The sequence below is a fragment of the Talpa europaea genome, assembly GCF_964194135.1.
Source record: "Talpa europaea genome assembly, chromosome: 15".
NCBI lineage: Eukaryota > Metazoa > Chordata > Mammalia > Eulipotyphla > Talpidae > Talpa > Talpa europaea.
Window position 1 is genome coordinate 77,596,195 of NC_140083.1, and position 27,300 is coordinate 77,623,494.

General features: G+C 37.2%; 1 protein-coding gene across 10 annotated transcripts in view; it reads left to right on the forward strand.

The window, feature by feature from the left end:
- Positions 1–7,280: 7,280 nt before the first annotated feature.
- LARP4 (La ribonucleoprotein 4) overlaps positions 7,281–27,300 on the forward strand; it is a gene marked incomplete at both ends in the record, with an annotated part of 36,060 nt that continues 16,040 nt past the window's right edge. For 2 of the 10 annotated variants that reach the window (XM_084255529.1, XM_084255530.1), the window contains 9 exons: positions 7,281–7,422; positions 8,031–8,183; positions 10,193–10,268; positions 13,897–14,033; positions 15,478–15,581; positions 20,013–20,123; positions 21,008–21,061; positions 26,043–26,255; positions 26,740–26,843. In XM_084255529.1, coding sequence (XP_084111655.1) covers positions 8,054–8,183; positions 10,193–10,268; positions 13,897–14,033; positions 15,478–15,581; positions 20,013–20,123; positions 21,008–21,061; positions 26,043–26,255; positions 26,740–26,843 — 929 coding nt within the window. Of the gene's footprint in view, positions 7,423–8,030; positions 8,184–10,192; positions 10,269–13,896; positions 14,034–15,477; positions 15,582–20,012; positions 20,124–21,007; positions 21,062–26,042; positions 26,256–26,739; positions 26,844–27,300 lie in introns of those variants that run through there. The other 8 variants (XM_084255523.1, XM_084255526.1, XM_084255522.1 and 5 more) reach the window with 7 other exon arrangements.

Below are 27,300 nucleotides of genomic sequence, written 5' to 3' on the forward strand. Positions count from 1 at the left end.
TTAATTAACCATTCACCTATGCTTCAGTATACATACCTGTATATGTCTTCTTGTGTGCATTAGCAGCTTTTAGCATACTCTTAAATAGGCAGGTGGAAAATATAAATATGCTTTGGAGCAATGCTTGTTCATCATCGACCTTATACTTTGATTACTCTTGCCACCATTACAAGACACACATTGTGGATAGAATGCTGTTGAAAGACATCTATTTAAATATTTTGGTTGGGCCTCCCCTGGTGGCACCCTGTGTGTGGTTGAGTGCAGTGCTGTGGGACTGTCCGCAGCCTCTGCAGAGCAGGTTCGATTCTGGCTGGCCGGCAAGATACCCAAATGGCGTGGCGGACCTCTCCTGTCTCGCCCGCTGCTCCCCTCAGCAGTGTGTTTCCGTCAGTCTGCCTATTTTTACCACTCTGTCTCTGATGTGTCCTCTCACCCTCCCACACATCTAGCCTGTGCCCTGGTTCTTGTATACATGAATAAGTAAATCTTTTAAAAAATAAATATTTTGATTGATTATTAAAAGTTTAATGAAATAGGGCCTCCCCTGGTGGCGCAGCGGTTGAGTGCTGGGCTGCGAAGCTGCCCGCAGCCTCTGCAGAGCCGGTTCAATCCCCGGCCACCGGTCAGGGTCCCACATGGTGCGACAGACCTCTCCTGCCGTGCCCGCTGTTCCCCTCGGCAGTGTATTTCTTCGTCAGTCTGCCTGTTCTGTTCCCTGCTCTGGCTCTGGTGAATTCTCTCACCCTCCCATGCTTCTGACTGTACCCAGTGCTTGCATAAATAAATAAATAAATAAATAAATAAATAAATAAATAAATAAATAAATCTTAAAAAAAAAGTTTAATGAAATAGTGATCCCATCAGTAAAAGGTAAGTTGTTTTTAGGAAAATCCCCTATATTTGAATATTTATTTATAATGATTATAGCCTATCTTATATGTTAAATATTAACCTTAACCTCTTGCAATGAATACTTGTCATATTTGCCATTTTTTAGCAGCTTTCTACATTTGCAGAGATGCTCATTAAGTAAGCATCATTCAAGCCTCTCTAGTATACATATTAGTCAAAACTCAGAGTTCCAGATTTTCTTGTGACTGCATGGATGCAGGCTTGTTACCTAAGAACACACCAGTCAGACACAACAAAAGGTGATGTCTCCTTGAAAATACAGCGCAAGAAGATGAGGATTTTGTTTATAACTTCCATTTTGCCTGCAAGAGTGGCAATAGAGGGCCTCCCCTGGTGGCGCAGCGGTTGAGCACTGGGCTGCAAAGCTGCCCACATCCTCTGCAGCACCGGTTCGATCCCCGGCCACTGGCGAGGGTCCCACATGGCGTGACAGACCTCTCCTGCTGCGCCCGCTGCACCCCTCAGCAGTGTACTTCGTCAGTCAGCCTGTTCTGTTCCCCGCTCTGGCTCTAGTGAATTCTCTCACCCTCCCATGCTTCTGACTATACCCAATGATTGTATAAATAAATCTTTTAAAAAAAAAAAAAGTGGCAATAGAGGTGGTCAGCTTCAAGTGTAGAGTTAATAGTTGCTAGGTTGAGTTCCTGATAGAGAAGTATCTTTGGTTGCTGTCAGTAGTAAAACTTAAAATGGATTTTAATTTTGGCATTCAGTACATTGTGGTAGCCAGGATAGTGATTTCCTCATCAAATCACTTCTGCAGCATTATTTTGGATGATGTTATCTTTGCATTTTTTTTTAAAGATTTATTTATTTATTTATTTATTTATACAAGCACTGGGTACAGTCAGAAGCGCGGGAGGGTGAGAGAATTCACCAGAGCCAGAGCGGAGAGCAGAGCAGGCAGAAGGACCGAAGTACACTGCTGAGGGGAGCAGCGGGCAGCAGGAGAGGTCTGCACGCCATGTGGGACCCTTCCCCCAGTGGCAGGGGAGCAGCTGGGAATCGAACCGGCGCTGCAGAAGCTGTGGGCAACTTCGCAACCCAGCACTCAACCGCTGCGCCACCTGGGAGGCCCTCTTTGCATTTGTTTTTAAGCCCTTCCAGTAATGTGGTAGCATAGTAGTTTTGATGCTGTCCCTTAATAGATCACCTTTCTTCTGAATTTAGCCAAAGGGGCTGTCAGATGCTTATCAAAGATAGCATTGTTTGTATGTTTACATTAAACATACAAAATTTTAAAATTTTAAAATTTTTCTTCAGAAATTTTTAAATAATACCTTGGTATCTATCATGGCAGGGCTAAGCCTGATGGTGCTGTAAGAATACTAGTTGCTTTCCTCCCTTAGCTAATTATGATACTACTGTAGTTGTGAATTAACATCTCTAAGATAAGATTTTTGCTAAGATTGTTTATTCAGATGCTTCAAAAGGTGATTTTGCTTCTCTGTAAGGTTTGGCATTTTGTTAAATGTTTTTGATGTTATAGTAAAAACTTGAATGTCTTAAAAAAAATGCCAAAAGCACTACCTAGGGACTTACATTTTAAAATCAGGTCACATGAAGAAAAGAAAGATTGTATCAACTCTGATCTTCTAGCACATCATAAGAATAAGCATTTGCTAGCAGTTGCTAAGCATTAATTCTTTCACATATATGCCTCTACTAGTCCATTCAAATTAACAGTTAAAGTTCTACTCTAGGCCTCAAGAATAAAGAGGGTTAAGACTAATTTCTCCCTTTCTTGAGCTTCACTGCCTGGTCTCAAAGAACTCATAATTAAATGAATTATTATAGCGTTATTAAATAACAAAGTATGCACACAAATAACGGGAAGAAAGAGGAAGTGATGATCAAAACAAATGACGTTAAGCACCCAACATATGTAGAAACTATAGGAGTTTTGTTGAAGTCGTTTTTGAAATGAGGAAACTGGGGGCCAATGGTGACATAATTACTGGTTGACAATATAAAATTAAAATTTCTTGTTAAACCATAGTTGTCTCTCAAGTGTTGAAATTGCTTTTCATTTTAGATTTACTGATATAATACAGGTAGTTCTTCTCTTAGAAATGTGATTTAGATATTAATTGAAACAACTAAAAATGTTAATATATATTTTTAAAAATTTATTTATGCATGCAAGGGCTGGGGTACAGGCCAGAGATTGCAAATATTAGAATTATCAAATATAGACTATGAGAATATTTAATATGCCAGAAGAAAAGGAAATACTGAAAAGATACCACAAAATGAACACTGATCAGGTAGATTTGAGAAAAGAACCAAAATGAACTTTAAGAAACGAACTGTAGGGCCTCCTCTGGTGGCACAGCAGTTGAGCGCTGGGCTGCGAAGCTACCCACAGCCTCTGCAGCGCTGGTTTGATCCCTGGCCGACGGCGAGGGTCCCACTTGGCGCACAGACCTCTCCTGCCGCGCCCACTGCTCCCCTCAGCATTGTATTTCGTCAGTCTGTGTGTTCTGCTCCCTGCTCTGGCTCTGGTGAATTCTCTCACCCTCCTGTGCTTTGACTATTCCCAGTGCTTGTATAAATAAGTAAATCTTTAAAAAAAAAAAAAGAAAGAAAGAAAGAAATGAATTGTATAAAATGAGAACTTAGAAACTTACTGCAAAAGTTGGATAGCATCTTAGATGGTAATTCCTTAGAAAGATGAAATGGAGAAAAGGGAAGAGATTGATAAAAAGAGAGTTGGAACATAAGATTAAAAGGGATGGAATATTTTGTTGGAGTTCCAGAAAGGAGTAATAGAGCAGTTGGTCAAAAGGCCATGTTTGAAGAGATAGTGACTGAGAATTTTGCAGACATGATAAAAGATGCATCAAAATTCAAAGAATTCAGTCAATCCCAAGTAGAATAAATTTAAAAAATTCCACACTTAAAGTTAGGATTGCAGAACACATGGACAGATTAAGCAACCAAGGAGAAAAGAGATTAGGAATGACAGCTAGACCAATGACTAATTTCTTAGCAGTAGTGGAATATAAAAGGCAGTGAGGATATCTTTAATGTGCTGAAAGTGAATATGTGCTTAGACTTTTGTATACAGCAAAGGTAGAGTGTAAAAATAAAGGTATTTTCAGAGAAATCACAGCATATGAGTTAACTATTAAAATTACAACCCTGAGGCCTCTCCTGGTGGCACAGTGGTTGAGCGCTGGGCTGCGAGGCTGCCCACAGCCTCTGCAGTGCCGATTCCATCCCCGGCCACCGGTGAGGGTCCCACATGGCATGACAGACCTTTCCTGCTGCGCTTGCTGCTCCCCTCAGCAGTGTGTTGTGTTGGTCTGCCTGTTCTGTTCCCTGCTCTGGCACTGGTGAATCCTCTCACCCTCCTGCGCTTCTGACTCTACCCAGTGCTTGTATAAATAAATAAATAAATAAATCTTTAAAAATTACAGTCCTGAATGATTTGCGTGAAATGCAAGAGAAAATGATGGTCAAAGAAAATGGTCACAAATATATTAGACACTGTAACATTTACATTCTGATTTGAAACATCAGTTAGGTTTGATAGGCTTTTTTATTTTTTAAGTTTCATATTTTCTTATGACTCACATTTAGGTGGGTAAATTTAAGTGGAATGTTTTATGGAGGGGAAAATCCCTGATACATATACCAGGGATTATAGTGAATTTGTACTCAATATCTATATGTTTATATACTTTTACAGATGTAGTAATCTGGATTGTGACCATTGTGTATGAGTGTAAAGTGGTACTTTATTTTTCCTATTGGTGTATTAGAAAGATACAGAAGATTTCATGGTATCTAATTGTAGGAAATACAGTTAGATCTTCCAAAAGGTGAATCCTCTCAGCACCTATTTTAGGGACTCTGCAGTTCTGTCTACCTTGAGTTCTGCTTTGGTTGGCCATTAATTGGTGTTGGGGATACCTTAAAGGCCATTTTTATTTATTTATTTATTTTAAAAGATTTATTTATTTATTTATTTATTTATGCAAGCACTGGGTACAGTCAGAAGTACGGGAGGGTGAGAGAATTCACCAGAGCCAGAGCAGGGAGCAGAGCAGGCAGAAGGACCGAAGTACACTGCTGAGGGGAGCAGCGGGCAGCAGGAGAGGTCTGCGCGCCATGTGGGACCCTCCTCTGGTGGCTGGGGAGCAGCCGGGGATTGAACCAGCGCCGCGGAGGCTTCGGGCAGCTTCACAACCCGGCGCTCAACCGCTGCGCCACCAGGGAGGCCCCTAAAGGCCATTTTTTAAAAAAAAAAAATACCATAAGCCAGAATCATTTTATTTATTTATTTTAAATATTTATTTATACAAGAACCAGGGTACAAGCCAGATGTGCGGGAGGGTGAAAGGATTCACCATAGACAGAGTGGGGAACAGAACAGGTAGACTGACCAAAATACACTGCTGAGGGGAGCAGTGGGCGAGACAGGAGAGGTCTGCCACACCACGTGGGTATCTCCACAGCTGGCCGGGCATCGAACCAGCATTGCAGAGGCTGCGGACAGCTTCACAGCGTTGCGCTCAACTGCCTGCGCCACCAGAGAGCCCCAAGACAGGATCATTTTTAAGAACCCTTGCAGGTAGATACTATTTTTGGTAATCTAAGAAATGGCTCCGCGTGTGCTAGTTATTTTTCATGAAAGCTGAATTCCCAGTATATATATATCTGTGAGTCATAAATTTGAATTCCATGCCTTTTGGAACCACTTGCTGGCTGGTACATCTTCCTTCCAGAAGAGAGAGGGCCTTTGGCTGAGAAGGCAGTTAAAGGTGACTTTCTGGACAGGGAACAAACTTTTTTTTTTTTTTTTAAAGATTTATTTATTTTATACGTACAAGAACTGTAGTGCAGGCCAGTGGTGTGGGGGTGAGAGGATTCACCAGAGACAGAGTAGGGAACAGAACAGGCAGATGTACTGAAATACACTGCTGAGGGGAGCAGTGGGTGAGTCAGGAGAGGCCTGCCTGGCAGTGTGGATTGCTCCCTGGCTGGGGATCGAACTCGTGCTGCAGTGGCTGCGGGTAGCTTCATAGTGCTGCGTCTTAACCCCTTGTGCCACCAGGGAGGCCCCAGAACAAACTTTATGAAGGATCATTAATGTACTTGAAAAGGACCAAATCCCTTCGTTTGAATGAGATGAGAAAAGTGTATTCATGCATCCTTCTTTCTTTCTCTCCACTTTTTAATAATCTTCCCCACCACAATGATCATTTCTTCTTTGTATTTGTCTGTAATTAGATTTTATATGCACCAGATCACTTTAGATCTCACAATGTTAACTAGTTACGTTGTGGACATTAAGAACATGAACTTTCAAGACAAATGGAAAAATGCACTGTAAGGCAGATTTCTGTTTCTGACTTGGAAAAAAAAATTTCTAGTGAAAGAATCAGTCTCCAAGTTCTCTGTCACTGTTTCGGTGACAGTAGAAATTACATACTTTATAATCTGGATAGTTGCTCTAGATAAACTAAAAGATCTGCTCTAGATTCACAAACATATGCTAATGTCAAATATTTCAATAGTCTGAGTAAATTTTATGACATTTGCAAGTAGCTTGGGGCAAAGTAGTATTTCTATATTAATATTTTATAGAGAGAATGTTTTTTGTATAGTCAACCAAATTTTGTATCTCTACATATTTCCAGTCCATCTACTCGAAAAGCTTTCTATTTTTAAGTTGAACTAAATAATTTTTAAGATTTATTTTTATTTATTTATACAAGCCTTGGGTACAGTCAGACGCGCAGGAGGGTGAGAGAACTCACCAGAGCCAGAGCGGGGAGCAGAGCAGGCAGAAGGTCCGAAGTACACTGCTGAGGGGAGCAGCGGGCGGCAGGAGAGGTCCCTTGCAGCCTCGCAGCCCAGTGCTCAACCACTGCGCCACTGGGGAGGCCCGAACTAAATACTTTTTATTGGGCCTCCCTGGTGGCGCAGAGGTTGAGCGCTGGGTTGCGAAGCTGCCCGCGGCCTCTGCAGCACCGGTTCGATCCCCAGCTGCTCCCCAGCCACCGGAGGAGGGTCCCACATGGCATGCAGACCTCTCCTGCCGCCCGCTGCTCCCCTCAGCAGTGTACTTCGGTCCTTCTGCCTGCTCTGCTCCCCGCTCTGGCTCTGGTGAATTCCCTCATCCTCCCTCTCTTCTGACTGTACCCAGTGCATGTATAAACAAAACAAACAAACAAATAAAACATGCCTCTATTTAAAAAAAAATTAAAAAAATTTAAAAAATAAATACTTTTTATTGGCTATTATTTGATGTTAGAGTTTTCCTCATATACAAGTAATGGGAAAATCTTATCTAAATTTATAATTTTAGTGTGCTGTTTTCTAATACTTCTGATCCTTTGATTGTTTAGCAGGTAACATCTAAAGGAACTGGTTTAAACCCTAATGCCAAAGTATGGCAGGAAATTCCTTCAGGAAATGCCGATGCCACTCCAGTAACTCATGGAACTGAAAGCTCTTGGCATGAAACAGCAGCCACATCGGGGTCTCATCCTGAGGGTAAGTGCTAAATATTTCTTCAGTACAATATGTTTTGGTTAAAATATTGCCAAACCAGTTTATAGAATTTTGGATGCAGTTGATTAAATATATTTATAAATGTTTAACTTTTATTTAGTATATAACTTTTATATCCAATATAAGTGAATTGTTACCTATTTCAAATAGCTGTCTCTTTGGGTCCATTATTTAACTCAATTATGTTAGGGTATTTGTAAATTAGTTTTGATATGCCATCATTAGCAGTGCTATTTATTCACTGACCTTTGGCAAATGACTAAACTTCTCCATGTTTATTTCCTTCAACTGCAATTATTAGTAATGGCAACTATAATGTTTTGGCATAGGATTTTTCTCAGAATTAAGTAAAGTACATGGAGCATTCTTATACTAAGGTAGTGCTATGAAATTTTAAGTTGTTAATTATTTAGGTTATCCATAATAGTCCACCTTCTCTCCCTTGAGAAGGTAGCTCTTAAAACCATGTGCACATTTCCCCAACTGGTAGATTCCTTGAAATGTTGTTAAAGAAGACATAGTGTCCAGAGTACCGAAAAATAGGATTTAAAGAATACCTGTTTACTTTCAGTATGTTTTCTTTAATACAGGTAATACAGAGCTTTCAGATGATATGTGTAAGGAATATGAAGTAATGTATTCATCTTGTGAAACTACAAGAAATTCTTCAGGCATTGAAGAATCAACTGATGGATTGATTTTAGGGCCAGAAGATCTGAATTACCAAATATATGATGTTTCTGGTAAACTTTTTTGATTTTATTGATAAAATGAGAATTCACTACTCTAGTTTTTTTCCTTCTACAGTCTTTGTGGTGTTCCGATGAACCTGTGCCATTGATCAGTCTGTGTATTCTAATTTGAAAAGAAGCTTATATTAATGAAATGTTAATGATTGTTACAAATACTATTTTTAAATGACCAAACTTGAAAATCACAATTTAAAAGAAAAGTTTTCTTTAAAGATTGTATTAATGAAAGATTTGAAATTAAAAGTAAAAGAAAAAAATAGTCAAAATAGTGAGGAGACGTAAATTTTAATTTTTTGGACAGTCCAAGTTTCAGTTTATTAGATGGGATCAATACAAGTGCTATTAATGTTCTTGTCATTTTTGGCAGTGTGAAATATATTTATAAATATGAGCTTGCAGGAATTAATCTTGAGAAAAGGCATATAGTTCAACTTGTGAAATATATTTTTTTTCACATTCATTTAATGAGCATGAATTAATAGTCGCTTGCATTAAAACTGGACAAAATTTAAAAGAAGTTGAAAGTGGATCATAGGCCCTGACTGTCTAACTTAATTTTTCTAATTTCTAAAGGGTCTCATTTGGGAAATAAATGTTACAGGGAATAGACCTTTCTTTTGAAGCTTAATTCTTTGACTTAAGTGAATATATATTTATATATTTTTATATATATATAAACCTTTACCCTTGGTTTCCTTATACATTATAAATATTTAATTAGATTTCTAAAACCTGTCAGCTTTTAAGTTGATTATTGAAGTGGAATGGGTGGTATTTTCATACAATTTAAGGTAGTAGGTTCTACTCCTACTGTAGTTATAATATACCTAACTATTGGTTATTTTGACAAAGTTGGTTTAAGTGATGTGGTACAGTCTGTTACTCTAACAAGTTACTATAATGACATTGAAAAATTAAAAAGAAGTTACTGCTTATTTAGCATTTGGGTCGATGAATTTTGTCAGAGAAGGATTGGCATATACATAGACGGAGAATGCTTCTTATATTCATTTTTAATGATTTATGTTTAATATAACTTTGAATCTTTAGTAGTAAGACATGATAGTGGTAAACTCACATGCCCACAATATACTTATCTTTATATACATCCTATTGTCTATGTATTTAAAAGAAATAGCCTACTTAATCGGTAGGGGCTTTTAAGAAGGGGATAAGTTGATCTGAGCCTTTAGATGTTTGAGTGCTTTAAATGTATTTAGGAAGATACAGTATTCTAAAAGCAAGAAATGAAAAGAAAAACGTATTATGAGACATATAAGGAGTATAACTGACTATTTTTTTTTTTAAGATTCATTTTATTTATCTACGCATGCAAGAGCTAGGGTATAGGCCAGAGGTGCAGGGAGTGAGAGGACTCACCAGGAACAGAGTGGGGAGCAGAACAGGCGGAACTACTGAAATACACTGCTGAGGAGAGCAGCAGGCAAGAAAGGAGAGGTGTGGGCCAGCTCTCTGGCTGGGGATTGAACTCATGCTTCAGTGGCTACAGACAGCTACATAGTGCTGTGACTTAACCCTTTGCACCACCAGGGAGGCCCAGGACTTTAGATTTACTACCAATAATACAGATACGGATATGTTTATGTTTGTCACTTCATTTACCTAGTTTCAGTCCTCAAATTTAGATCATTATTTTTGTTTTTAGAGTTTTTATTAAATAAGTAATTACCACATTTAAGTATCACTTTAGTATTTTAAGACAGTGTATTAATGGTACTTGGTAATTATTCGATAAAACAGTTTTTAAACTAACATGAAATCTACGAATAGATAGGTTGAAAGAAATTAAAGTATCTGGGTCTAAAAGTAATACAATTTATGATGAATTTTAGTATATGTGCTGCCGAAGCGAGCACAATTTATGATGAATTTTAATTGGTAGGTATTTAGTGGCTTAATTCTGAGTACAGCAAATCTGTAAAGTTCATTACCTGTGATAACTTGGTACTAACTTTATCTCTCTTGTTTTCTACCATCAGGAGAGAACAATTCAGCAATTTCTACAGAAGAACTAAAAGAATGTCTGAAGAAACAATTAGAATTCTGTTTCTCAAGGTATACTATCATATTTTATTGATACTTCTCCTTTTTTGAATTGTTTGGTTAGTAGATATAAAGTACCCATGAAAAAGAGTAGAAAATGGTGATTTGAGTCCCTTTCAGTGATGTACTTAGGTGGCTTCCTTTAATAAATGTCTTAATTAGATAGAAAGATGTAGTTTTCAATTAGATGGACAAAGGGATTGCTTCTCAGAAAAGGAAATTTCTATTGGGTAGTTTTCCTATGAAAATATTCAGGTTTAGGGTTCTTAAAAAGGTGATTATTTATATTTTTAGTAGTTGGGTCTTTTATCCTTTGATCATAGAATTGTCTCTAGTAATATAGTCAGTTGGAAGGGCAGAGAATTTATATTAGTGTTTCCTACTAAATAAGGAAATCTGTCAGGCAAATATTTGAAGATGTCTTATTTACGGATGAGAATTATGTGGGTATATTTGCAACTTAGATGTCATAAAATTTCAGTATTAGAACTGCGCCTTCTAGAATAAACAAGTTTTTATATGCATGAACTGTAATGTCTTCTTTTTTTTTTTTTTTTAAATATCTGGTGAGAAATAGGACCAGTGAACCAATATTTCAAGCTAAAGACCTGGATTTTTATCAGACTTCTTTATCCATAATATGGTCTTTTTTTTTTTTTTTTAAGATTTATTTATTTATACAAACACTGGGTATAGTCAGAAGCGCAGGAGGGTGAGAGAATTCACCAGAGCCAGAGCGGGGAGCAGAGCAGGCAGAAGGACCGAAGTACACTGTTAAGGGGAGCAGCGGGCGGCAGGAGAGGTCTACGCGCCATGCGGGACCCTCCTCCGGTGGCCGGGGAGCAGCCTGGGATCGAACTGGCGCTGCAGAGGCTCGGGCAGCTTCACAACCCAGCGCTCAACCGCTGCACCACCGGGGAGGCCCCATAATATGGTCTTTTTTTTTTTTTTTCAAAGTTTTTTTTTTGTTTTTTGTTTTTTGTTTTTTTATAAAGAGGCATGTGTTTTTATTTATTTATTCGTTTGTTTTGTTTATACATGCACTGGGTACAGTCAGAAGTGCAGGAGGGTGAGAGAATTCACCAGAGCCAGAGCGGGGAGCAGAGCAGGCAGAAGGACCGAAGTACACTGCTGAGGGGAGCAGCGGGCGGCAGGAGAGGTCTGCGCGCCATGTGGGACCCTCATCCGGTGGCCGGGGAGCAGCCGGGGATCGAACCGGCGCCTCAGAGGCTGCGGGCAGCTTCGCAACCCAGCGCTCAACCGCTGTGCCACCGGGGAGGCCCCCCATAATATGGTCTTGATTCAGGTTGAATTGATCACAAATAGCTTCCATTTCATCTTCTCCCCTTTTTTGCCTTTATAGTCTAGTACAGACCCTAGGATAAAAGCAAGAGACTCTTGGCTTTCTTTTCTCTGGTCAGTTGTTCCTATGATAAATTCATTTTTTAATATGTTTCTAATAGTTACTTTTTGATCTTTGTTAGCTATACTGTGTATGTACTTACTGAGATTTTTCTCTTCATTTTCTGTCATAATTTCCTGCCTTTTGCATCTTAAAAATTGTGACTATATGTTGGACATTACATATGAAAGAAGTATGGAAGTTACAAGTGACATAATTTTTCCCTCCACAACATTTGAGTTTACTTCTGTTTGGGAGGAGCAGATTGATTGCTTTAATCTGGGCAGGAATTGAGCTGTGTTCACGTTGCTAAGCAGCCCACCTTTGATTTATCTGTTTTCCTTAGTCATGGCCCTCTCAGGCTTTTAATTTAGGATTTGGCATTTTTCTGCTACCTCAGTCTTGAGGCACCTATGAAGATTTAGTTCTGTTCTTAAAAAGTTTGCAGTTAGTTCTTCAGCCATGCATAGCTTCAGGATCTGGTAAATATCTTTTTGGGTATATGAGATTGTTTTGTGCTTGATGGCAAAGTTACAATTTCCTTTGGGACTTTAATCACCAAACCTCAGAGAGTTTACCTTTTTAACTGTCTTCTAGTCTCCAGTCTTCCTTCTTAGAACTCAGAAAACCTCATATGGGGGAAAATAAGCTATGTGTTAGGGGTCATTTAGTTTTCTCTTTATAATGACAGTTTTGTGAAATTGCCTAAACCTGTGCTGGTTTCCCTCTTTGCCAGGATCTGTAGATGCCCTCAGTAAAAAAGGATCATCTTTCTGGAATTTCATTTTGTCCTTGTAATTTCCACAACGCTCCTTTATCTTCAAAAACATTTTAGGTTACAGAGGGAACTCTGATTTATCACCTCCTACCAAGAACTATAATAATATTTTAAGCCAGCTGGGCAATTGACATTTGTAGCTCAGCCGTAATTCCATTGCTATATCTTAATTATTAGTCATGAACAGTCAAATCCTAGATATTGTATCCATTACATGCTTCTGAAAGGTACGTTTTTTTAAGGGTTTGACACACACCTTTATAAGTTTAGCCCTGCTGAAAGTCAGAGTTGACTTAGGCTATAACTTCATAGTTGTGCAAAGGTTATGTATGATTTACAGTTATCATGAAGTTCTTAAGTAATATCTGTTGATTAGGACAATTGATATATGTTCTCATTTTCTGCTAAAGTGAGCTTAATCTTTGCTGGTATCTTCTCTTTATTTTTTTGTTAACATTGATTTATTTATATATACAAGAACTGGGGAATAGGCCAGAGTTGCAGGGCCCGGGACAGGTGGGGGGGAGCGCGGGATGCGGGGTGAGGTGAGAGAATTCACCATAGACATAGTGGGGAACTGAACAGGCAGACTGACTGAAATACACCGCTGAGGGGAGCAGCGGGTGAGACAGGAGAGGTCTGCTGCGCCATGTGGGTAGCTCCCTGGCTGGCTGGGGATCGAACTCCTGCTGCGTAATCCCTTGCGTGGACAGGGAGGCCCTTTTCTATTTTCTTTCCCCCCAAAAAATAACCACCATCTTTTGACATTTGTAACCTTAAAAAAGTAATTACTGTTCTGTTTTGGTATAATGGAAGGCCTTTAAGCCTTCTTTGTGCCAGACTGTAGGTCTTTGCAACACATATTTGAACAATAAAAATCCTTCACAGATTCTGGGCGGGAGATGCAAAACAAATGTTGTAGGACAGTAACTTAGATGTGTGTTAGGTGGTAAATGCTACAGAAAAAACTAGAACAGTAGCAGCAAGGGAAGGGAAACCAGCAGTTTGGGTTTCAGTTTTAAATAGGGTGGTTATTGAGAAGCTGACTTTTAAGCATAGACTTCTAGTTATTTTTGACAGATTGCTTCAAAAATTTGATTTTTCTGATATGTGTATTCTAACTTCAGTAATAAAATGTTTTAACATTAGAACTGTATATGTAGTATTTTTTTATTTTAAAATTCAATATAAATCCTTTCTCTGTAGCACTGATTTCATAAAATCCATTGTTCAAAGCTGTTGGGCCATATATGTCTGCGGATGCACAAACTTTCCTGAAATTGTTGAAGTCTTTTGTATGCTGTATAGTACATATTTTCACAGTTCACTGTGTTATTTATGATCACATAATCTTGTTTTCCTAACCTTAGTGACAGAGTGAATATCACCTCTTTTTTTTGGTGCTTTTATTAAAGAATTTTTGGTTTTATAGGATGGTTGCTTTTGTGTATTTCTTTCAGAGAAAATTTATCGAAGGATCTCTATTTGATATCGCAAATGGACAGTGATCAGTTCATCCCAATTTGGACAGTTGCCAACATGGAAGAAATTAAAAAACTGACAACAGACCCGGATCTAATTCTTGAAGTGTTAAGATGTATGTAAATGATACCTTTTAGCTTTTTTTTAATTGAAAAATTATTCAAAAAATGTTAAATTTAATTAAAAAGAAATACCGCAGAGGGATTTGTTTTTCACTCCCTCTGCTTTGCTGTTCTGTTCCAATATATTTTCACCAACTGGCATATAGCTTCTATATCAGTTTTATACTTTACCTTAATGCCTACTTTCTCAAGTATAAGCAATGAAATCACAATTTTTTGATCACTAGAAAGTGTATGTGTCATTATCACACCTTCTAAAGCTATTTATTTCAAATTTTAGTACCCAAGTGAAAAGTATCTTTACATCACAGCCCAATACACACACCACTATCCACATATAACTAATATGTCACTTATGCAGATTAATACTAAATGCAATGAACTCATTTTCTTTAACCAATCAAGAAGTTGTAAACCCAGAGTTTGACAAATTCTACTCTAATGTTAAAGAAATTGTATTTTAGGTTGAGGTTCTGTGGTGTTTGTATCTTCTGTCAGTATTTCTTAGTAACCTTTTCTTGGTGGTTTTATTAAGTATTTAACTGCATAAATACAAATCTTTATTCTTATATGAAATGTGTTATTGAAAATGTTTAAAAGTTAAGTATAGCAAGTCCAGTAATAGAATTTTATGGGAGTAGAGGATTTCTGTTTTCAGAGACCAAAAACATTTATGAAATCTCTGATCAGTTTGTGCAGTAATAGCATTTATTAAAAGGAGAACCCAGTCACTGCCAAGAGGCAGGCAGAATGCCCACCTCTAAGGCCTACTTCTAAGGCTACATGCAAGTGTTCACCTGTAATTGCTTCGTTTATTCTATTTACATATTCAGGGAGATGTGGTATATTATCACTCTAGAAAGAATAGAAATAGTTTTGGCTATATGGTACTTACTAACTTTATTCAGTATTTCCTCAAAATGAACATCTAAAATGTGGCTTCTAGGTTTTTGTGGTGTGTAAGAGTAAGTATGTTAAAATCAATGAAAGATTATAATCACTTATATAATTCTTGGTTTAAGTACAACTTAGACTTTAATTTTAAGGTTTTTTTTTCACATATCAGAGCTCGTTATCCCCAGCATAGTTTTGTCTAATGCAAGTACAGTGATTTTTGTTATATCTTAAAATAAAGAACTCGGTAATTGCATACAGGAAAATTGCCTTAGTAAATAATGTGTTATATGCTCCCTGCAGACTACTTTTCAACTGTGAAACAATGCCCAGTCACGAGATAGGTACTCTGAATATTTGTTCAAAGAATATTTTACAATGTTATTTGTATATTAATCTCATAATATTTTATTGTAGCTGTAATCTTTGATTCTACAACTTAATTTCTGTTGATTGATTTAGTTGGAAATGAATAATTTTTTAAATGGCATTATTAATATCTCTACTTGTCACTTCTGAATGAAACCCTTCTTATAATTTCAGCCTCTCCTATGGTACAAGTTGATGAGAAGGGCGAGAAAGTGAGACCAAGTCATAAACGTTGTATTGTTATTCTTAGAGAGATTCCTGAAACAACACCAATAGAGGTAAATTGTTAAGCATTATTGAAGGTCAATGTTCATTAACTTTCTAAACTGGAGGAAGTAAAGGACAAAGCGTAAGTCATATTAATTACTATGAATTGCATAAATGTTAGTTTGTAAATTCTGAAATACTAGACAAATGGGTGGAAAAAATACAATTCTTTGTTCTTAAAAGGTTAGACTGAAAATTGAGTGATAATTTTCAATTTATTGATCTGACTGAATGGCAGTTAAAGTATAAGTAGGTTCTTTTGGGAATTTGAGGATTCAGTTGGAAGAATGAACTTGGGAAATAAAAGAGAAAAATTTGAATAAGGATTAATGAGTGAAGACTAACCCTTCTGGTTAGCAAAATATTAAGCAAAGTGGCAGTCATAATATGTTATAGAACGGGCGCAAGAATTAATAATATTTGAATCACAATGTAATCCAAAAATAGACATTTTGGTAATTATTTATAATATTTAACAATTAGGTTCTACGTAGGATTGTTACTTAAAGTGAAAGGTTTTATTATTACTGTTTTTACAGATAAAGTAACTGAGCCTTAGAAAAGTTAAATAACTTTTTCAGATGGCCTGTTAAATGACAGTCTGAATTTGAACTTGATCTCTGATTCTCAAGCCCCTGTTTCTTAACCATTACACCAGAGTGTCACACTTTAGTTACCGTATTAAGGCTTATTAATTAGAGATGAGGATAATTAATAAGTAACATACTTGACAATTTGATTAACCACTTAAAAAAAGAATGTTTAGACCCTTGCCACCTAAGAAATTATATGACCGGAGTCATTAAGTATTAAATTTCTAAGGTGAAGATTCCCTAATCTTAGAAACTGTGAGAGAAATTAAAAAGAAACTGTCATTAGACCTTTGATTTAAAAGTATGCACTGTATGTCAAAATACAAATTAAATAGAAGGTTGCAGAATGGACAGAGTATTTGCAACATAAGGTTAATGTGTATAGTATATTAGCCTGAACTGTGGAGCCAGTCTGCCTGGCTTTCTGTTCCATCTTTTTTTTTTTTTAAAGATTTATTTTTTATTTATGCAATAGCTTGGGTACAGGCCAGAGGCACGGAGGGTAAGAGGATTCACCAGAGATGGAATGGAGAGCAGAACAGGCAGAAGGAATGGAGCACACTGCTGAGGGGACCAGTGGGCAAGACAGGAGAGGTCTGCCACGCCATGTGGGTTTCTCCCTGGCCGGCCGGGAATCAGACCTGTCCTGCAGAGGCTGCAGACAGCTTCATAGCGCTGTGCTCAACCCGCTGCGCCACTGGGGAATTTGCTAATTATGCCCTTAAATAAGTTATTTAACCTCTTCAGTTTTCTCATTTGTTATTTGGGATAACTAATAAATAACTCAGACTTGTGAAAATTAGGTGACTTAGTATATAAAGAGCTTAGAGCAGTACCTGGCATATAAAACACTCTAGGGTTAGCAATTATTAACATTTCAAAAGTTATTGTAGTGCATATTCTGAACATACAGCTTATCCACATGAAAAATAGTAATTAAAAGGAACAAGGCAGCAATTTATACTGTTCATTGAAAAAAGTAAAGGAAGTGCAGATGACCAAAATAACCAGAGAATGTCTACCTACTTAATAATCACTAAAATTAAAATGAGGGGTTACTTTTTTTAAAAAAAGGTTTTACTTATTTATGCATACAAGAGCTCGGGTGCAGGCCAGAGGGGTGGGGGGGTGTGTGTGTGAGAGATTTCACCAGAGACAGAATGGGGAGCAGAACAGGCAGATTGAAATACGCTGCTGAAGGGAGGAGCAGGTGAGACAGGAGAGGTCTGCTGTGCCGTGTGCATTGGCTCCTTGGCTGGGGATCGGACTGTTGCTGCAGTGGCTGCAGATAGCTCCATAGTGCTGAGACTTAATCCCTTGCACCACCAGGGAGGTCCCTGAGGGATTGCTTCTAAGGTTCCTGAAAGATGGAATAAATTTATAATACTTTAGAGTCCGGTCACACTAGCTCGAGAGTTCAGGTTCACATACTATACACATTAATCTTATGTTGCAAATACTCTGCCTATTCTGCAACCTTCTGTTTAATTTGTATTTTGACATATAGTGCATACTTTCAAATCAAAGGTCTAATGTCAGTTTTCTAATTCCTCCCACAGTTTCTAAGTTTAGGGAATCTTCACTCTGGAAATTTAATACTGAATGACTCAGGTCATGAAATTTCTTAGGTGGCAAGGGTCTAAAAGTTATTATACTTGGGAAAGTGAGTCTATGAACATACCTCTTCCTGTGGAATGACAAATGCTGAAAATAGGCATTTTGTTCAAGTAAATTCATTCATTATGCGCTTAGGAATAATTAGAAATATTTAGAGGATATGCATGGATTTTTGAAGGTGTGGAAATCAACAGGTAGTGCCTTAACTGTTCCATAAATAGTTCATGAATGTAATTCTGGATTTGAATAAAAATTTTGTTAACCGGACTTGTGATATTTTATCACTTTCACAAATGACATAAAATCCAGCTGGTTGCCCACTTATTATTTCAAGCAGCATTTGACAGAAATTTCATAGCAAATAGAGATAATCTCTCTCCTCTCTTTTAATTGCATATATTAAAATTTTGAGGGAGTAAGATTGTGGGTTAGATTTCACTGTTGCCATGCTGACTGTCCTATCAGGTTCATGATCTTCTTTTTATAAATTGATACCTTTTGGGGCCTCCCCGGTGGCTCAGCGGTTGAGCGCTGGGTTGCGAAGCTGCCCGTGGTCTCTGCAGCAACGGTTCGATCCCCGGCTGCTCCCCAGCCATCGGAGGAGGGTCCCCACATGGCGTGCAGACCTCTCCTGCCACCCACTGCTCCCCTCAGCGGTGTACTTCGGTCCTTCTGCCTGCTCTGCTCCCCCCTCGGGCTCTGGTGAATTCTCTCACCTTCCCGCGCTTCTGACTGTACCCAGTGCTTGTATAAAATAAAATAAAAAAATCTTTTAAAAAAAAAGAATGCTTATTATTAAATAAATAAATCAATAAATAAATTGATACCTTTTGATATTTTCTGGGACAGTGTTTTTGGGAATTATTGGTTACTATCCTTGAACTCAAATAGATGTTAGACAAAATAGAGTTTGGAGGTATGAAAATCTGGGTTTGAGTGCTGCTTTGTGACCTTGTGGGTAGGTTAAACACTCGGAACCACCTCAGATGTAAAATAGAGATGGTAAAATATTCAGCACAGTATTATTTTCAGGAGTAAATCAGTGTCTCAGTAGATGTTGCTTTTTCTCTTTTTATAAACTCATTTCAAGCTATTAACTATTATACAGTTCTGAGTTTGGTTAATTATCTTTCTCTAAATCTATATATTTGTTAGAGTTTTAGTTTTCAGTTTTATCAGTTACAGAAGAGAAAAGGTATCTACAGAGTTTATGTCTATCACTAATAATAAACATCTGGATTGAGTGAAAATACTTAGCGCCTAGAAAATGGAGGACAGGACCTCCCTGGTGGCTTAGGGATTAAGTCTCAGCCCTATCACCACTACAACCTGAATTTGATCCCACCCCACCCCACCGGAGCCAGGAAACTAACCCATATATGGCACAGCAGACCTCTCCTGTCTTGTCCACTGCTTCTTTTAACAGTGTATTTCAGTGAATCCGCTTGTTCTCCCCACTGTCTCTGGTGAATCCTCTTCCCCCCTACACCTCTGGCCTATGTCCCAGTTCTTCTATGCAAAAATAAATCTGGGGGGGAAGGAAAATGGAGGGCATGCTTCATTTTGGGAGTGGGGGGTAATCAGAGGACTGTAGAGGTTTTACTATAAGGAAATTTTAAATTTTCACCAGGTGTGAAATGCTTCAGTTTTACTGATTATAAAATAAGATTGCATCATAGACAATTTGCACAATAACTATGCATTTTTTTTTTTAAACATACTTTTTACATTATCGTTCATTCTCCTTTTAGGTGTAATCCACATAAAATTACCACCACCGAGACACCCATGAACTGTCACAATAGTCTCTTGTGCTCTTCCCATGTTTTGGTCCCTCTTCCTCTCCTCAGTCTCTCATTTATAATTTGCCTGCTATTTTTGTCTTTTTTTCTGTTCCTTTGTTTTCCCTATGTTCCTCCTCTAAGTGAAACTATCCTGCATTTTTCTCTTCTCCTTCTGACTTATTTCACTGAGCATAATCCCTTCCAGCCCATCCATGTTGCTGTGAATGACATGAATTCATCTTTTTTGATTGTTGAGTAGTATTCCATTGTGGATATGCATGTTCTTCTTTCAGAACATAGTCTGTTCTCAATGGAAAAATGGGGAGAGGGCATAACTAGTTAACAAGTAAAGAAATAGAAAGTACCAAAATCTGTACAAAGGGAAAAAATGTCCACTTTTTTAATACTTTCTTTTAAGCATTAACTCAAATTTTTCTTTTTTTTTCAGGAAGTAAAAGCTTTGTTCAAAAATGAAAACTGTCCCAAGGTGATAAGTTGTGAGTTTGCACACAATAGTAACTGGTATATCACTTTCCAAACAGATACAGATGCACAACAGGTGAGAAGGAAATTTTTCTTCTGCTTCAAGTACTAATGGTGAAAGGAGTAGTGGTATATTTTAATTGAGAAAATATGTGCTCATACAATAATAACTATACTGTTCAGCACCTTGGTCACCTGTTTTTTTTTTGTTTTGTTTTGTTTTGTTTTTCTTTGGCTTATTACTGAATTTCCTTTTTGATCATCTTCCTAAAGCTTTTTTTTTTTCTCTTATTACCATGTCCTACTTAAAGATAAGTAAAATTCCTTTGGAACAAAAATATATCTAATGGGAACTTTTTAAAACTGATTTTTTTTATTTATCATCTTAGAAGTCTGTATCTCTTTTAAATTGATATGTTGTGATATTTTGCATCTGTTTTGAATTTTTTGCATTTTATCTACAATGATCCATGGTAGCTAATTTACAATAAATGCAAACTATAGCTGAGATCTTAAATTTTACTTTTCACTCCCTACCATCTCCATAATGTAATCACCCTAATACCTTATGTTTAAAAATAGTTGTAATACTAAACTCTTTTAATAGAATAAAGATGCCTTTAGGGCCTCCCTGGTGGCGCAAGGGGTTAAGCACCCCACTATGAAGCAATCCTCAGTCTCTGCAGCATGAGTTTGATCCCCTGCTGGCCAGGGAGCAACCCACATGGCGCTGCAAACCTCTCCTGATTCGCCCGATGCCCCCCTCAGCAGTGTACTTTGGTCAATCTGCCTGTTCTGTTCCCCACTCTGTCTCTTGTGAATCCTCTCACCCCCTGCATCTCTGGCTTGTACCACAGCTTTTGTGTGCATAAATAAATAAATCTTTTTAAAAAAATAAATAAAGATGCCTTTAATGAATTTTTGAATACTAATGAAAGTTTCTTTCTGCTTTGTGAACAGGCTTTTAAATACTTACGAGAAGAAGTTAAAACATTTCAGGGCAAGCCAATCATGGTAAGGAACATTCGTTATGGAGATGTCAGCATGAAACAGTTTTTGTTGTTAATAAGAGAATTTTAAAAAAACATACAATATTTTATAAAACAATGATTTTAAAGGATTTTTTGGTTCACAGGATGTGCTACTTGAACAAATCAGTTATTGATAGAAAATGAAAATATTTTTTATACAGTAGTTCTTTCTAAAGGCATTACTTCAAATGGCATGAGGTTCTAGAGAGATGATAATTGACAAAATATAAGAGAAGTACAGATCTCATTTTGAGAAGTGTGAATACTTTTTTAGTAACAAAGATGGAAAACATTTTAGTACCTTCAAATTCATCTTAATTAACTACATCACCACTTTTTAACATTCAGCCATTAGAGAACCTAGAAATTGTTGACATTTGAGCGCTATTTTTGTATGTCTGATATATTCTCAGATACAAAGTCTTCCCTTATAACTTCTAATCATTATCGCCGTTTTTTAGGCTTGAACAGTTGAAGTAGCCTTTTTAACTGTTAGGCCTTCAACTTTTCCCCTTATAGTCCTTGCCCCTCATTACAAATACAGTCCAAAGCATGCACTTATTTTGACATGCTCCTCATTCCTTTTGTAATATAATAATTTATAAGTGCAAATGATTCTTGCTATGTACTTACTGTTTTAGTTCTAAGCTCTTACTGTGTATCTGTTCTAAGCACTTTGCATATATTAACTCAGAGTTCATCCATGTAGTGTGTTGAAGAATTTCCTTCCTGTTCAAGTCTGAATACTATTCTGTTGTGTATATGTATATCTATGTTTGTATTACATATATAAATTGTGTGTGTGTCTATTAATAGACACTTAGGTTGCTTCCACATTTTAGCTGTTATAAATAATGTTGCTGTGAACATTAGAGTACAAAATCTTCAGTATTCTGTTTTCAATTATTTTCACTGTGACAAAGACGGATTTATTCCAGGTATGAATGCAATTATGTGTCAATACTAGAAAATCTATAATTCATCATTAATAGGTCAAAGGAATTGTTAGGGGGAAAAGGATGTCCTAAAGCTAATTCCATACAGGCTTTGTGGACTCCACCCCGCCACTCCAGACCAAAGCCAAAAGATACTGGGAACTCCAAATCCCATCACCACCAAAGGGAAGGTTGCTGGAACATGAGGGTGGGGTTAAGCAGCCAGGTTTGGTAAAACCAGATATGTGGGCTTTGGAGGAGATCCCCCATTTTGGCTCTCCGCCAGCTCGCAGTATTGGCCAGCTCTAGAGTGCCTTTGGGTTTCCAGGTCGGTGGATTGGGTAGGACACATTAAAGACTTTATTTCCCTATTTTCTCCCTGAGTTGTACATTTCCTTAATTCCCTTTCCCTTGTAAATAAACCTTTTATTAACCTTTTGTGTGTGCCTGTAGTGGAGTATTAATAAGTCCCTTTTAAGCACATGGGTGAGGACCCACAGCCAGGCAACCCGTTTTATATTGGGGTTGCTCCGTAACAGCCTTGCCTTAGTAGGCTTTTTTTTTTTTAAACTGCTTTCAATTTTGGGGAGTATATACCCAGAAGTGACCATATGGCTATTCTATTTTTAATATTTTGAGGAACTTCCATACTGTTTTTTACAGCCACCGCACCATTTCACATTCCCATCAGCATTGTACAGTTCCTTCAAATTCATCACATCCTTGCCAATACATACTTTTTTCTGGTTTTGATGATAATTGTCTTACTGGGTATGAGGTGATGGTATCTCATTGTTTTGATTTGCATTTCTCTAATGAATAGTGATACGGAGCATCTTTTCTTGTGTTTGTTGATAATTAGTCTATGCATATTTTATGCATATTGGTAACTAGATCTAGAGTCTTACTCAGAATTGGATTTGATTTGGAGATAGCAAAGAGAGAAAACTAAAACATTATGTCTGTTTCTTTTATGCTAACTGCTACTGATGATTGACTAGATTTGTTAATTTACTAAAGGTTGCAAAGTGGTGCTTTTTCAGTGTTTTTTCCTCCACTTACTAGTTGAAATTTTTTTTTTTTTAAGATATATTTATTTATGCATACAAGAGCTGGGGTGCAGGCCAGAGATACAGGGGGTGAGAGAATTCACCAGAGACAGACTGGGGAGCAGAACAGGCAGATTCACTGAAATACACTGCTGAGGGGAGCAGCAAGCGAGACAGGAGAGGTGTGCTGTGCCATGTGGCCACCTCCCTGACTGGGGATTAAACTAGTGCTGCAGTGGCTAGCTTCGTAGTGTTGCTTCTTAACCCCTTGCGCCACCAGGGAGGCCCTAGTTGAAACATTTCTCTGAAATATAGCTTACATATGAAATGCATGTACATGCTTGGTTCCAATTTTTAAACTAGTTTTTGAAAATAATGCGTTGGCTCCCTAAACCTTCAGAAATTATGCTTTAGATGGGTATTTTTTGTTTTTGAGTATTTAAGCTTATTTATTGTGTTTATTGTCCCTATAAATGAACTATAACCTTTTTGAGTTGACTCATGAGTCATTTTGTCACAACCCTAGTACTTTTCAATGGTTTCCTTGCCATCTACTACAAGCACATGTTCCAGGCTCTTGTGCATTTTGTGTCAGAGACCTGGGGTCAGCCAGGTCTCCCCAGTTCCCATATTATTTTGTTATTTTGATGGGGAATTTTAATTTTTCAGTCCACTGGCTAGGTAACCAGAAGTGCTGTGGCTACTGGTTTGGTGGTGGTTTCCAAATTTTTTGGACAATGCTGTGAAACTTGTTTGGTTTTTAAGATAAACTGTGAGATTATAATGGTGCTTCCAAGGTATTCTGGCTTCTTGTTTTTTACTTCTTCAGTTTCATATGTATGAGTATTCCTTTCTCCCATGTGAAATTCTTATTTCAGTGACCATAATATAATTACTGATTTACTGTATCCCGTAGTCATACACAAAAGTATCATAACAATACAAATAGCAATATAATACTGGAAACAAGTTAATTATTTTTGCCATGCTTCCAGAGAAATATAACAATTGATTATATTATGGTTCAGTCATTTATATTATGGTTCAATCATTATATTATGGTTCAGTCATTTGTTACTATATTACTATTGGATAAACATCAAGGTTTATTTTGTTTTTAACTTTCACAGACTGACTTTTTTTTTTAATATGTGCATGGTTTAAAAGTAAAATATTTAGGGTTTCCCTGGTGACTCAGGGGTTAAAATCTTAGCACTATCAAGCTATCACCAGCCACTGAGGAATGAATTTGATCCCTGGCCCCAGGGGCTAACCCACATAAGGCTAACCCACCTAAGGCACAGCAGACCTCTCCTCTCTCACCCATTGCTGTCTCACCCGTTGATCCCCTTAGCAGTGTATTCAGTGAATCCTCCTGTTCTGCTCCCCCACTCTGTCTCTGGTGAATCCTCCCACACACACCCGCCCGCCGCCCTCCCCTGCCCCCCACATCTCTGGCCTGGACCCCAGTTCTTATATGCATAGATAAAATAAATCTTTAAAAAAAAGTAAAATATCTAAAACACATTAAATCATACGTGGATATAGTATGTACCAGTATATCTTTATTTCCTTATTGACTTAGCTATAATAGTAACATACTGTGCATACTTTAGTCCTTTGGCATACTGACTTACTTTCCTCTTAAGTAATAGTATATGTTCTGGAAATCACTGTTGTATTTGAATAATTACTTATTTTTACATCCCCATGATACTCAATTGTGTGGCTGTATCATAGTGTATTCAACCTTTAATTGACTGTTGGGTTGTTTCCTGAGAGAGAGAAAGAGAGGGATAGTGTGAGAGAGTGTATCAGTTTTTTTCCCCTTTCCTGTTACAGTAGTTTCAGTTGATAATCATGTGCGTCCTGGTTTTGGTCAGTGTATATTTGGGAAAGATTCCTAGAAGTGGAATTGACGAGAATATAGTAAATGCATGTGATTTTGGGGAGATTTTCTTTTACGTTTGCCAGTTCTATGAGATGTTAATTCAGTTTTAATTGCATTTCTCTTAGATCTTTTCACATGATTAAGAACTTTTTTTTCTGTAGCTCTGTTCTTGTTTCTAGCACATTTTCATTCCAGATTGTTGAGCTTTTTTCTCTCTTTTTAGGATATGTGTAATGGGAATATTAGCCCCCTTGTTTGTGATAAGTTGCAGTCAGTTTTGCTGTCCTGATTTTTGCATGATTAAGAACTTTTTTTTCTGTAGCTCTGTTCTTGTTTCTAGCACATTTTCATTCCAGATTGTTGAGCTTTTTTCTCTCTTTTTAGGATATGTGTAATGGGAATATTAGCCCCCTTGTTTGTGATAAGTTGCAGTCAGTTTTGCTGTCCTGATTTTTGTGCATTTTTCTTATTCATTGTGGTTTTTGTCATGCATTTTTTCTAATTAAAGCTATCAGTCATTTTATTATTATTTTTTTGAAGCATAATGCCCACTTTCTGTTTTTCACAGAGGACAGTTTTTCAGACCTTAAGGATTTGTTCTTTTAACACAGGCTTTTGCAGAGGTGGGGCAACCCCTTGCAGCTTTAAATTGGGGTTGGGAGTGTCCCTGTCCTTCCTGATTCCAGAGAACTAATCCTGACTACCTTGCTGTGAATGGCACAACTCCACACAGTAATGTATTTGTAGTGCTTGGGAAGCATACAGATGTTGAAGATACTTGTTCTGTAAACATCCCCGATGATGGTCCTTCATTATGTTTCGGATGATAAAAACCTTAATGACCCTGCCCTTGGCACTCAGGGGGCACAGTTGGTGCAGCGAGTAGGCTGCACATGGCCATCGCCCTTTTTGGCATGACCTTTGTTCCTTCTTTTCTTGGTTATCTTGAAAGTGGCACCCTTCAATTTCTTTTGCTCTACAATAGACAGAAATGACTTATTCATGTAAAATATGTTAAAATGTAAATTATTATTTGTGAGAATATACACCTAGTCATTTGTTATTATAATGTGTTCCTCTTGCTTCTAGGCAAGGATAAAAGCCATCAATACGTTTTTTGCTAAGAACGGTTATCGTTTAATGGATTCTAGTATATATAGTCAACCCATTCAAACTCAAGCACAGTATGCTTCACCAGTCTTCATGCAGCCTGTGTATAATCCTCACCAACAGTACTCTGTGTATAGTATTGTGCCTCAGGCGTGGTCTCCAAATCCTGCACCTTACTTTGAAACACCACTGGTAAGTGAGAGCCTCACACATGATAAAATTTTTCACTCAATTTGAAATTTGAAGAGATCATCTGAGATAGTTCTTTTTTGTTTGTTTTGTTTTGTGTAGATGTTGGTTACTTTCTGACTTTAAGTAATGATCTGCTTTAAATATATGCATATGGGTAGGGGTTGAACTATTAGCTGCTATAATTTTATTCAGATTTTGCTGAATAATATTTTCAGGCCTAGGATCCTTGAATGATTTAAAATACTTTTAATTTCATGAATTTTTTTTAGAGAACTATTCTTTATTAAGTAATAAATGAATTGGTGATTATTTTGTAACTGGAGTGATCCTTGAAATTGGGGAAGTATTGTAAAAGTGAGTTTAAATGGTATTTTTGGCTTGTGAAAGAATTTGATGTTAGGTCACTGTATCCTAAGTTAGACTCTTTGCAGTAGATTTTGCCTTTATCATTAATTGTGGTTTTGACTTTTAAATTTTCTTCTAGGCTCCCTTTCCCAATGGTAGTTTTGTGAATGGCTTTAATTCACCAGGATCTTATAAAGCAAATGCTGCTGCTGTGAATATGGGTAGACCATTCCCAAAAAATCGGTAAGATAAAAATCATAGTTAGAGTTTATTGAAAACAATTTCTATTTTTTTTTTAGAGTTACTGTGTTAATAGCAGTGCTTATTTGCAGGCTTAGTAGAAAGGGTCTTCTACCAAAAATATATAAATGATTTAATCTAGAATTCATAAGTACACTTTGACCCTATAATTGATAATGGTTATAAAAAGGATTTGGAATTGAGGTTGCATGCAATAATGATTTTTTTTTAAGTAGTATTTTTTGTGGTAGCAATTTATGATAAAAACTCGGTCTCTGAATGCCATTTAGTATGTTAAATAGGTAACATTTTGGAGAAAGTTTTTTATGATATATGTGTTATTAACTGGTTTGAATAATAATGCTGTGACTGAGTTATTTAGGATTTTCAAGAATTTACTTTTGAAATGATGTATATGAACTATGGAGTACAACAGACATTAGCTAACATTGGAGTACTT